Source organism: Aquarana catesbeiana, linkage group LG08 (assembly GCF_042186555.1).
Source record: "Aquarana catesbeiana isolate 2022-GZ linkage group LG08, ASM4218655v1, whole genome shotgun sequence".
NCBI classification, from domain to species: domain Eukaryota; kingdom Metazoa; phylum Chordata; class Amphibia; order Anura; family Ranidae; genus Aquarana; species Aquarana catesbeiana.
The window spans coordinates 2496076-2508688 of NC_133331.1; the positions used below are offsets into that span (position 1 = coordinate 2496076).

General features: G+C 46.7%; 1 protein-coding gene and 1 non-coding gene across 2 annotated transcripts in view; both read right to left on the reverse strand.

The window, feature by feature from the left end:
• Positions 1–12613, reverse strand: part of CHD4 (chromodomain helicase DNA binding protein 4) — a 66916-nt gene that overhangs the window by 5790 nt on the left and 48513 nt on the right. Inside the window, 11 exon segments of the mRNA XM_073595415.1 lie at positions 261–393; positions 2598–2706; positions 3856–3984; positions 4065–4112; positions 4917–5094; positions 5775–5860; positions 7462–7627; positions 8542–8686; positions 9868–10001; positions 10107–10195; positions 12432–12518. Coding sequence (XP_073451516.1) covers positions 261–393; positions 2598–2706; positions 3856–3984; positions 4065–4112; positions 4917–5094; positions 5775–5860; positions 7462–7627; positions 8542–8686; positions 9868–10001; positions 10107–10195; positions 12432–12518 — 1304 coding nt within the window.
• Positions 6116–6252, reverse strand: LOC141107002 (small Cajal body-specific RNA 11). The gene has a single exon (XR_012235769.1).

Consider the following 12613-nt stretch of genomic DNA (forward strand, 5'->3'; position numbering starts at 1 on the left):
AGCTGCAGGCATCACCCCTGTACGTTCTTTAGAGCAGGCGATCGGCTTTATTATTAACAACTACCGATGTGGCTTAGCAGCCGCTTGGCTGTTATAACAAGCAACGGGAGGGGACGGGACCCCCCCCCCACCCCCGATCTAGTAAATGCAACAGAACAGTACTGAACTTCAAACATCCATTACAGCACTTTTACTTTTTTGGGTTTACAAACATCAAGTCATGCTGGGCTTCTATCTTCTCTCCTTATTACAAGACTTACTTTGAATCGCCGTGCCAGGAACTTGTTCTTGATTTCCAGGAAGTTTCCTCTGTTCACCTCTCCCTTGAAGGGTTCGTTGAGAATGGCATATCGAACGTCGTTCTGGATGTCTTGCCAGCGTGCATAGCCATGTCTGATCACAGCTCAGGAAAAACATTTTACTATAGGTGATGCTAATTAAATACTATCACTTAATAAATATCATCTGTGAAGAATGCCCTTCGTAAAAAAAGGCATTAACTTTGGAGTTACTTATTGCTACTGTGGTTGTCAGGAGCCTCCTGAGCACCGCACACTTGTCACCAGACCTATATGAACTGTCACTAGACCTCCTGAGCACCGCACACTTGCACCAGACCTACATGAACTGTCAGGGGTCTCCTGAGCACCGCACACTCGCACCAGACCTATATGAAATGTCAGGGGTCTCCTGAGCACCGCACACTTGCACCAGACCTACATGAACTGTCAGGGGTCTCCTGAGCACCGCACACTCGCACCAGACCTACATGAACTGTCAGGGGTCTCCTGAGCACCGCACACTCGCACCAGACCTACATGAAATGTCAGGGGCCTCCTGAGCACCGCACACTCGCACCAGACCTACATGAAATGTCAGGGGTCTCCTGAGCACCGCACACTCGCACCAGACCTACATGAAATGTCAGGGGTCTCCTGAGCACCGCACACTTGTCACCAGACCTATATGAACTGTCAGGGGCCTCCTGAGCACCGCACACTCGCACCAGACCTACATGAAATGTCAGGGGTCTCCTGAGCACCGCACACTTGTCACCAGACCTACATGAACTGTCACTAGACCTCCTGAGCACCGCACACTTGTCACCAGACCTACATGAACTGTCAGGGGCCTCCTGAGCACCACACACTTGTCACCAGACCTACATGAACTGTCAGGGGTCTCCTGAGCACCGCACACTTGTCACCAGACCTATATGAACTGTCACTAGACCTCCTGAGCACCGCACACTTGTCACCAGACCTACATGAACTGTCAGGGGCCTCCTGAGCACCGCACACTCGCACCAGACCTACATGAACTGTCAGGGGCCTCCTGAGCACCGCACACTCGCACCAGACCTACATGAAATGTCAGGGGCCTCCTGAGCACCGCACACTCGCACCAGACCTACATGAAATGTCAGGGGTCTCCTGAGCACCGCACACTTGTCACCAGACCTACATGAACTGTCAGGGGTCTCCTGAGCACCGCACACTCGCACCAGACCTACATGAACTGTCAGGGGTCTCCTGAGCACCGCACACTCGCACCAGACCTATATGAAATGTCAGGGGCCTCCTGAGCACCGCACACTCGCACCAGACCTATATGAAATGTCAGGGGTCTCCTGAGCACCGCACACTCGCACCAGACCTACATGAAATGTCAGGGGTCTCCTGAGCACCGCACACTCGCACCAGACCTACATGAAATGTCAGGGGTCTCCTGAGCACCGCACACTTGTCACCAGACCTACATGAACTGTCAGGGGCCTCCTGAGCACCGCACACTTGTCACCAGACCTACATGAACTGTCAGGGGCCTCCTGAGCACCGCACACTTGTCACCAGACCTATATGAAATGTCAGGGGTCTCCTGAGCACCGCACACTTGTCACCAGACCTACATGAACTGTCAGGGGCCTCCTGAGCACCGCACACTTGTCACCAGACCTACATGAACTGTCAGGGGCCTCCTGAGCACCGCACACTTGTCACCAGACCTATATGAAATGTCAGGGGTCTCCTGAGCACCGCACACTTGTCACCAGACCTATATGAACTGTCAGGGGTCTCCTGAGCACCGCACACTCGCACCAGACCTATATGAAATGTCAGGTTGCGCAGCACCTATTTAGTTGCCATGCAGAACACAAAATATCTCAACTCAGACCAAATAAGACAATGGTAACAACAGATATCAATGTGAAAGGTCCTGAAGGCAAACTCTTCAGGTGAGTTTTGCTGCATTTTTACTTTTCTGAAAGCACAAGCAAAAAATAAAATTAAACCCCCCCCCACAGGTTTAGTGCCTCTCTAAAGATAAACTGATAATAATCAGCCTGTGTGACCTTGTATGCTTTAGGGCCAAAAGGTTTTGACACCCGACTATCAGACCTACATGTTTATCCCATTCACAAAATCTGTCATCCGTCTCTCGCCCCCCCACAACCTTCCCCAGCTAAAACCAGCTACCACTTTTCTGGTAGATTTTGGAGGTCTTCTAAGGCCATGTTCCCTCTCATTCAAGCATGATCCTGGGAGTAACACAGACAGACATTCAATCGGGTCTTCTCTGGTTTTGTAAAAGGATACGTTATAATGCCAGAAAGCAGCCAGTAATCGTGTCGCCTGTGCCAGATCTCATTCGTCTTCTTGGTCACAGTTGCCGCTCGCTCTTCATTTTGCCATAACGAGTGCAGCTCTGCAGGAGAGAGAGAAAGCAAAGTGAGTATCATGGATTTTAAATCCATGGGCTGGAAGGCGCCCCCACCCACTGGAGACCACCCTCACCAGGGCGCCCCCCCACTGGAGACCACCCTCACCAGGGGGCCCCCACCCACTGGAGACCACCCTCACCAGGGCCCCCACCCACTGGAGACCACCCTCACCAGGGCCCCCACCCACTGGAGACCACCCTCACCAGGGCCCCCACCCACTGGAGACCACCCTCACCAGGGTCCCCACCCACTGGAGACCACCCTCACCAGGGCCCCCACCCACTGGAGACCACCCTCACCAGGGCCCCCACCCACTGGAGACCACCCTCACCAGGGCCCCCACCCACTGGAGACCACCCTCACCAGGGCCCCCACCCACTGGAGACCACCCTCACCAGGGTCCCCACCCACTGGAGACCACCCTCACCAGGGCCCCCACCCACTGGAGACCACCCTCACCAGGGCCCACACCCACTGGAGACCACCCTCACCAGGGAAGGAGAAAACTTATTTACAAAGTTTTGTAACAAACGAAGAAAAAAAAAAACACTTTTCAAAAATGGTCAGTCTATTTGTAGCGCAAAAAATAAAAACCCCAGTGGTGATCAAATACCACCAAAAGAAAGCCATTTGTGTGGTGATATATATTTCATATGTGTACGGTGTTATATGACCGCGCAATTGTCAAAGTATGACAACGCTGAAAGCTGAAAATTGGCCTGGGCGGGGGAGGGGGGGTGAAGTGCCCGGTATTAAAAGGGGTTAAACTCAACTGTTCAACATTGTTTAACCTCTTTGCACCGAGAACTCGCAAATACGTAGCCTGTGGTTGGGCCTTTACCGCATATTTGCATGCAATAGCGCCACTAGAGCTGTGCTGAGATTGCACACCCTGCGCGCTCCTGGCACAATCACCGTCAAGCCAACTGAAAGCTCCCATTCGCTGCTTGCGATCGATCTGATCATGTGACAGCCAATTATGGCGATCACATGAGCACAAGCCTCATACCTTCGACATTTTAAAGTCCTTAAAGGGCCTGCAGGCACAGACTCCAAGGGGTTAAAGTGAATCTTCCCCTTAAAACTATTCATTAGACCCCCCTGAAAACTCCTGAACATTGCAGAATTCTCACCCGTGAAACCGCCATCTGCAATGTTGAACATGAATCTCTGTTTTGTGGCAACGACTTTCTTCTTCTCCTCCGTGGCTTCTTTGGGGGTCTCTCCATTTTGCAATGGGACGGGTGGTGGTGGGACATCATCTGGAGAAGGAAGCAGGCGGTGATCAGTGATTTGTCCCGAGTCACAAGACAGAACAGCAGCCAGTGTAGAGGAGACTCACCTTTCTTGTCGTCTATAGTGATGACGTCGTCTGATTTATCTGCCTCTGCTGGAAGAAAAAGGAAAGCTTAGACCAGAAACATGGAGAACATTCACAACCTAAAACCAGGATGTGATACTTCACTGAAGTCAAAGGATGCCCTTAGGCCTATCAAAAAAAGGAACACAAAGGAGGCGCCAGCTAAGTGCAGCATCAATGGGTTTATTATCAAAAAGTGTAAACTGACAGGAAGATCAAAGAGCTAATGTGCAACCATGCCACACTGGATGGAAGCCATCCACCGAAGAGCCGTTTGTGACAACAGCGTGGTGTCAGTGAGTAAACTGAGTCCAATGTTCCAGGAAGTGAGGAGAGTCACTGAAACACAGGGCAGGATGTGATGTCACACCTGGGGCTGGTTGGTTGCTATGGTTTCGCATTTCAGAGCTCCTTTCACAAAACAGAGAAAGTTTGCATTTGGCTTCTTAATCCTAATAAACCCATTGATGCTGCACTTAGCTGGTGCCCCCATGTCATTTATATGGAAATATACTAGCGATTGAAGCGATCCATTTGAAGAAAACTTGGGATGTCTTACCCATTAGGACACCAAGCTAAAAAGCTATTCCCTAGACCAGTAACTACACAGGTTTTGGAACTACATTTCCCATGATGCTCAACTACACTGCAGAGTGCATGAGAATCATGGGAAATGTAGTTCCAAAACATCAGGGGTGCCGAGGTTCGCCATCACTACCCTAGACTCTTCGGAATTGCAGGGGATTGGATCCATACAGAAATCAGATTTACTGCTCTGGCATCTGCAACTTTCATATCCCAAATCTATAATAAACAACTGAAGGATTTCCTCACCCTTCGGAGTCTGGGTCTCGGTTTCCATTGGCTCCGCTGCAGGAGGCTTCTCTTCTTTCTCCACCTCCTCTGGTTTTGCCTCCGCCGGGGCAGCGGGAGGAGATCGGTTCTCTGTTGAGGTTGCTGTGGATGTCGGTGGTGCAGGTGTAGCTGCTGCAGCAGCAGGCTGGGTGGTCTGCTAAAAATAAGAGGGGACACCAAAGCCATTAATGAAAGTCCATCAACGATAGTCATGAATAATTGAACCACGTCCTTTTACTAAAAAGTCAGCAGCTACAGTATTTGAAACCGCAGACTGACAATATTCTTCCTACTGACTGAAGAACCTCCAAGTCTGCAAATGCCAAATGTCAGGCTGTAAGTGGGCAGCCTGGAAGTCTCATTATAAAAACATAGCATGAAGTACCGATTTTCTGGCCGATTCCAACCCACCATAGACGCTCACTGTGTACAAGCAGCTGCTGAAGTGACCACCGGCTGGAGGACAGTCTGTATGAAATGTCACCAGCACACCATGGATCTCCAGAATGGATCCAAAGCATTATTCAGAGATCACATCATTACAGCAAATGGCAACATTTCCTTCATCAGGCATAAAACAACGATAAGGCGGGGCTCCGAAATGGTGCTATTTGCTGTAATGATGTGATCACTGAATAATGCTTTGGACCCGTTCTGGAGATCCATGGTGTGCCGGGAATATTTCTCACTCTGAATCGTGTGGTATACGTCTGCAGAGTAATATTACATTGCAGCAGCAAGCGGTGCTTTATTAAATGCATCCAAATGAAGATTGTGTTTAGGGCTGGGTGTGGTGACAGGGGGTCTCTAAAAAAGCAACACCAATGATTGGCTCACCTCTGTATTCTCTTCTGGGGGTTTTGTTTCGGTTTCTGGTGGTGTCTCTTCCTTTGCAGCACTCTCTTCAGACTTTGCAGGCTCATCTACAGAGATGACAGAATAGATCCACTTACAATACTAACAAAAAAAGTTGCTTTCACCCAAACATTACAGGTACTTATAGTGTTGTCAATTAACGCAGCACTTTACATACAGCATTTACTGCACATGCACATCAGTCCCTGCCCTCAAAGAGCTTACAATCTAAGGCAAACATGGCTGAATTCCCAGCAAAGCAAGTTGAATCCAGAGTGGTTTGCTATGGGCTGCTGCAATTTTCCTTTCCTAAATGAGGTAGCCATGTCCTGTCAAGCCTTTAAGGGAGAGCACTTTACTGTGTGCGTCCCTCCTAAACAGACAGGTTTACTGTACGTCCAGCCATTGCTTCCCACAAATCATGACTTGAAGAGGGGTGTCTGCGATAAAGACTGGACGGGGGAAGCCGCCACGTTGGGCGATAAAGACTGGACGGGGGAAGCCGCCACGTTGGGCGATGAAGACTGGACGGGGGAAGCCGCCACGTTGGGCGATGAAGACTGGACGGGGGAAGCCGCCACGTTGGGCGATGAAGACTGGACGGGGGAAGCCGCCACGTTGGGCGATGAAGACTGGACGGGGGAAGCCGCCACGTTGGGCGATGAAGACTGGACGGGGGAAGCCGCCACGTTGGGCGATGAAGACTGGACGGGGGAAGCCGCCACGTTGGGCGATGAAGACTGGACGGGGGAAGCCGCCACGTTGGGCGATGAAGACTGGACGGGGGAAGCCGCCACGTTGGGCGATGAAGACTGGACGGGGGAAGCCGCCACGTTGGGCGATGAAGACTGGACGGGGGGAGCCGCCACGTTGGGCAGATGAAGACTGGACGGGGGAAGCCGCCACGTTGGGCGATGAAGACTGGACGGGGGAAGCCGTCATGTTGGCAGATGAAGACTGGACGGGGGGAGCCGCCACGTTGGCAGATGAAGACTGGACAGGGGGAGCCGCCACGTTGGCAGATGAAGACTGGACAGGGGGAGCCGCCACGTTGGCAGATGAAGACTGGACGGGGGAGTCACGGTTTGCATTTGTTTTCCACATAAAGCCTGTAGAACATAGTGAGGAGTCCATAACAAGCTGCTTTGTTTTTTTTCTGTGCACATTAGATGGAAATTCCAGGCAAAGCAACATGTTCACTTTACAGCAGGAAACACTGGAGGAGGAGCAGCATCTTCATAGGACAGAAGGGGGGGGGGGCGATTTACTAAAACTGGAGCACTCAAAACCAGGTGCATCTGTGCATGGCAGCCAATCAGCTTCCAACTTCAGCTTGTTCAATTAATCTTTGTCAATAAAACCTGGAAGCCGATTGGTTTCTATGCACAGCTGCACCAGATTTTGCACTCTCCACTTTTAGTAAATCAATCCCAATGTGTGTCATCAGTATGGAAACACTTTCCCTTCTCCCAATCTCCATAAAACAAAAAAAAAAGTTTTTTCCCTTCAGCAGCAAAAAAACAGAGCAAAAAAGGGAAGCTAAATGCTGAGTAGATTTCAGCAAGATCCAGTATTTATGAGAGAAAAAAAAAAAAAGAAGAAAAAGAAAAAAAGGGGGGATATATCTATCCATCTATCACACACACACACTCAATGAGATCTAGCTCACCAGTTGCAGGGGTTGGGGCTGGTGTATTGGGCTGTGTATCCCCCGGTGTAGATGGGGTGGGAGTTTTGGGTGATGGAGAATCGGCAGGTGAATTCTTCTTGTTCTCCTCCGCTTCTGCCAGCTCCGGCATACTCCAGCGCCCGTTCACGTGCTCAAACTCCTGAACCTGTAAGAAAATGACAAGTATATCATATAAGAGAACAGCCACATTTCCATTCTGCATGAGAGGTAAAAACGGTGATAAAATAAACACATGGATTCAAATATTTGCAAGCAGATGAGATTTAAAGCTGAACTAAACCAACCTAAAATGATTGGTTTCCCAAAACTGCCATGAATGATAATGGTTATAGTTACCAGCATGCTTTTGTTAAAGCAGAACTAAAACCATCAATGGAGGTTTCAGCCCCGGTTCACATTGAATGCGGCTTTGAAATCGTGCGACTTTCATGACCATTAAAAAGTCGCATGTCAGTGCAACTTGGCAGACATCTGTGAGACTTCATGCAGACACATCTGTGCAAGTCGCACCTGAAATTGCGAAAAATGGTGCAGCAGCTACCTTTTCAAATTGGTGAAACACCACAAAAAGTTGGCGCTGCAACAGTTGGAACAGTTCCATGACCGGAAATGGGGTGCGACTTGTCATGCCATTTGGACCTGTCAAATCGCACCGATGTGAACATGTGCTATAAAAACAATGCCATTCCCAGCATGCCAGGAATGCTGTTACATTGGCTTGTGCTCTCAACCAAAAACGTGATCAAATGGCTGCAACCATAACGGATCACATGTGCAGCATTATGGCAGTTGGATCAAACAGGAGGCCACGATGGCGGCTTCCTTAGCTGAAAAGGATAGTAGGGTTTAGTTCAGCAACTGACCCATCAAGCCATGACGGGTATCATAGCTGATCACATGTGCAGCACCATGGTAACTGCAGATCAAATGGAGCCCAAGATGGCGGTTTCCTTAGCTGAAAAGGATAGGAGGGTTTAGTTCTGCGTTAAGAATCCACCACAGAGGCATTAGGATTTTGTCCCTTATTCAAACTGTAAAAAGCACACAGGAGACACTGACCTTCTTCCGAATAAGAGACATAACGCCAATCCTGGTTAGCACATGTTGGCGGGATAGACCTTCTCTTGGGACTCCATCGGCAAATGTCTCGGCCCCGTCTGCTCCGGGTTCACAGAGATGACGCATGAATAATGACACATATGCCCTGAGGAAAGGGGAACGATTGGATGACTTAGAATATATATCCCATTACCAAGACAGATAAGAACAGTCACCAATATTAATCTTTAGTTACATAATGCCATGCGTAGATTGCATAAGAGGTATAGAGGACCAAGTCCGAAAGGCGTCACAGCCAGCTTCCCAGTCAATATGTTGGCAACAGGGACCGGAAGACTGGACCGGATGAAGACTGAGGAAACGATCAGTGTTGGATCCCTGGACAGGCAAGTATTTTTGCAGAACTTCAATCCCAGTATAGATCAGACCTCTGTACTGTGGTCTGAAGATCCCCCTGATAATCTGGGTTTAGCTGTGTCTTGGTGTCACGTGACACTCTGTATATCCTGCTGATAAACTCTGTCCTATCCACAGCCCCTTCCTGCAGGGGATAGAGTCTAATGATCCTCTGTAGTCTTTCAAACGCTGCAAATGATGCAACTCCCTTCACAGCTCTGATGTTGGGTGGAATTACATTTTAATTGGCATTCAATGCTGCCCAGTCACACCTCCCAAGTCCCAACTCACAGCATTATTCAAGGAGGAAACCTTCATACACACATACACGGCCTGTTCTGGAATCTCTGCTCCCACTGGGCAGGATGAAATGGATCACAATTAGAATTCAATCCTGCCCAAATAAATATACACCACCCCATATGAGCTCCACCCCTCCGATCCCTGCCCCCTGTGAACTGATTTACATATGAAGAAAACATCTTCCCAATAGCCTCCCATAGTCCTTCCTCTGCAGTCTTGCATGCTGCAGGGGGGAATGACACACACGGGGGGGGGGGGGGGGGGGGGGGGGTTTGGGGGAAGAATGACATCTTTACAGCTTTCCCCACCCACATGAAGGCCCAGAAACATTCACAATAACCCTAGGACCACATCAACTCCCAGTAATGCTACAAGTCACCCCCATAGCTCGGCCTGAATCTACAGAGGCTCAAAGGATCATGGGACATGTAGTATCAGAACTGGCAAGGGAAGTAAAAAGGAAGTCAGAGAACTTTGAAATTCAGCAAGGAGGAGGAGTGACAGACACAGAAAGCATACTATTTACATACACAGTGCATACATTTTGGAGAGGAAAAGCCGGAGTGCTTTAGAATTAAACTAATTTGCTAAAAAAAAAAAAAAAAAAAAAAAAAAAGTCATCCTTACTTAAACTCCTTCTCGGATTTGCCACGCAGATCTCTTACAAGCCACTGTGTGGTAAAGGCATCCTGAGGGGGCATTCCATAGCGCATAATGGCATTCAAGAAGGCCTTTCTTTGTCTGGCATTGAATCCTAATACCTGAAAAAGACAGAAATATTGGGGTGTTAGCTCCTGGCTCCTACGGAACTTATTTACAGAATGCAATCTAACAAGTCCTGGGGTGTCCCTGGTATCTGCCCGTACCTCGATATTGCCTCCCACACGAGCCAGTAGTGGTGGGAGTGGTTTGTCCTTGTCGTTTCTCAAGCCTTTCCTGTTGGGCCGGCGAGCAGCTGTGAGCAGAAGAGACGTGTCAGGAAAAAACATTGGACAGGATGGATACGCGGCAAAAGAGCACCAGTACAAAATGGGTCAAAAATCAACGATCAATATAAAAAAAAAAAAAAAAAAACTGTTGTAGATGCCCTAAAACCTCCTCCTACAAAATATTAAGCGCTTCTGGATTTGGTCAAACTACATAGCAATTGTTATACATATTATATACCAGTTTAAGGTAAAGCACAGTGAGCTGCTACCATAAAACACTTACCAAAGGAAAGCAAACTGAATATTAAAACAAGACACAAAACATAGATTCTGTAACACTTGATTCTGACTAATCGTATAATTACACCCTGACCGGTTTCGTCGTCTGAGGGTGTAGCTATACGGCCCAGTACACCCTTTTATTTGCTCAGCATTTATACAATTGTAATAACCCATTATGTTTCACTGTATTGGTGGCTATTTTCCACTTATTTTTTACTTTTTATTGATTTTTGTGATGGCTCCTTCTGTTAATCCCAGGGATGTGCAAATTATCACATCTACCATTTAAAATTTCAACAGATCCCCCCCAACAGGGCTACACAGTGACAGCTATTTTAGATGTTGGGGATGTCATTTTGAAGACACCCCCCCCCCCTCCCCGGCATCACATTCCTTAGCATATGAAAATCTATAGCACAACTCACTTCAATATTAGTGGTTCATTAAGACAATAGCCGCCGGCAAGAGGAGTCAAATTAAATTAAAATTCATCACCCTTGCTGTATTACTTAAGTGTAATATAGCCAGACCTGCGTTCCAATCAGCACAAATCGGCCATCGGAATTCTCACATGGATGTCGAGCTTTTCTATATCAATTCTCTAGATATGTTGATTAAACCACAATATAGTAGTAATAAAGACATTAAAATGATAAAAATGATAAGATTCTAAAATGCAATAACCTAACAATTAAAATATAACCCAATAAATCACAAAATACTTCATAAAGCATATGCGATGATAAAAATTTGGATATATAATAAAAATATGTTAAAAAGAGAAATATATAAATAAATGGAAAATGGCAATATTAGCAGGTAAAGACACAAAAAAAAAAAAAAACGAATTGAATGTAACCCATCATAAAATTGATTAATATAAATCGATTAACCAAATAATCAAGACTCTGTCGGTGGGTTTAAATTATACTGTAGTTGACAGGGCATCACCCACTCTATAAACATTCAAGTCCAAATAATGGATAACTTCCCTACTGTGTACATAATCCAATCTTATATTATTCTTATTGGAATTAAGTTCACAAAAATCCATGAAGTGAAATTTCGTCACCCTCCAATATAAACAAGTCATCGATGAATCTTTTATAAAAAAAGCAGACTCTCTTTTTTGGGAGAAGATGAATTTATCCTTCCATTCACTCATGAACAAGTTTGCGAGACTGGGGGGGCAAACTTGGCCCCCATCGCAACGCCTTTCTTCTGCGAGTAGAAATCATGATTGTACTAAAATTTATTGTGAGACAAGCAGAAATCTAATACCTGTCTCAAAAATATCTTTGGTTCAAATGGAATATCGTCCCTACAGCTAAAGGGCCCAGTTCAGAGATAGCAGTGCGTCTTCATGTTGGATAATAGTATACAAAGAAGACACGTCTGCTTTTACCAGGAACACTTCCGTTTTCCCTGACAAGTCAATTTCATTAATTAGTTGCAGAAAATCTTTTGTGTCCTTTAAATATTCACGTGTTTGTAATACACCAGTTTGTAAAAATGTATCCAGATACTGTCCTACTCTTGCAGTCACAGACCCTATACTGTTGACTATAGGACTATATAACCAAATCCAGAAGGTCAAATAGTCCTATAGTCTATAGGTTGGTCTGGTAAGGAGTGTTTTTTTTTTTTTTTTTTTTTTAGGGGGGGGGGGGGGGGGGGTATGGTGGGTTTATCTCCAATTTTCGCCCTTCTATCGGATGAATTTATGGGCTGTTTCTGTGCCAGTATATAAGTGACTGTTTAGCGCTGAGTGACATTTTCGATGCTCTATCAATAAGAAGTGAATACACCATTTCACATTTAGTGTGATCTTTTATTTGAAGAGCAGTGACTGTTCTCTTTTTTTTACCAGCTGTATCTCCAAATCTGACCTATCAGCCCACCGCAAGCCATTGCTGGTTTTGTAGCGCTGCCTACACAGAATCTGGGTTTTGTGTTAAAAAAAAATCAACGATCATTCACCTTCTGATCGCTCATCAAAGTCTTCATCGCCTTCTTCTGAAGCCACAGAATAATCAGACTGGTTATCTGACTGATCATCCTGCCAATCTAAAAAACATAAAAATATAAACAAAATCACTAAATCGAAACATTAAAAAAATAAAAACAAAAACACACATTTAACACCCGAGGACCAATACGAT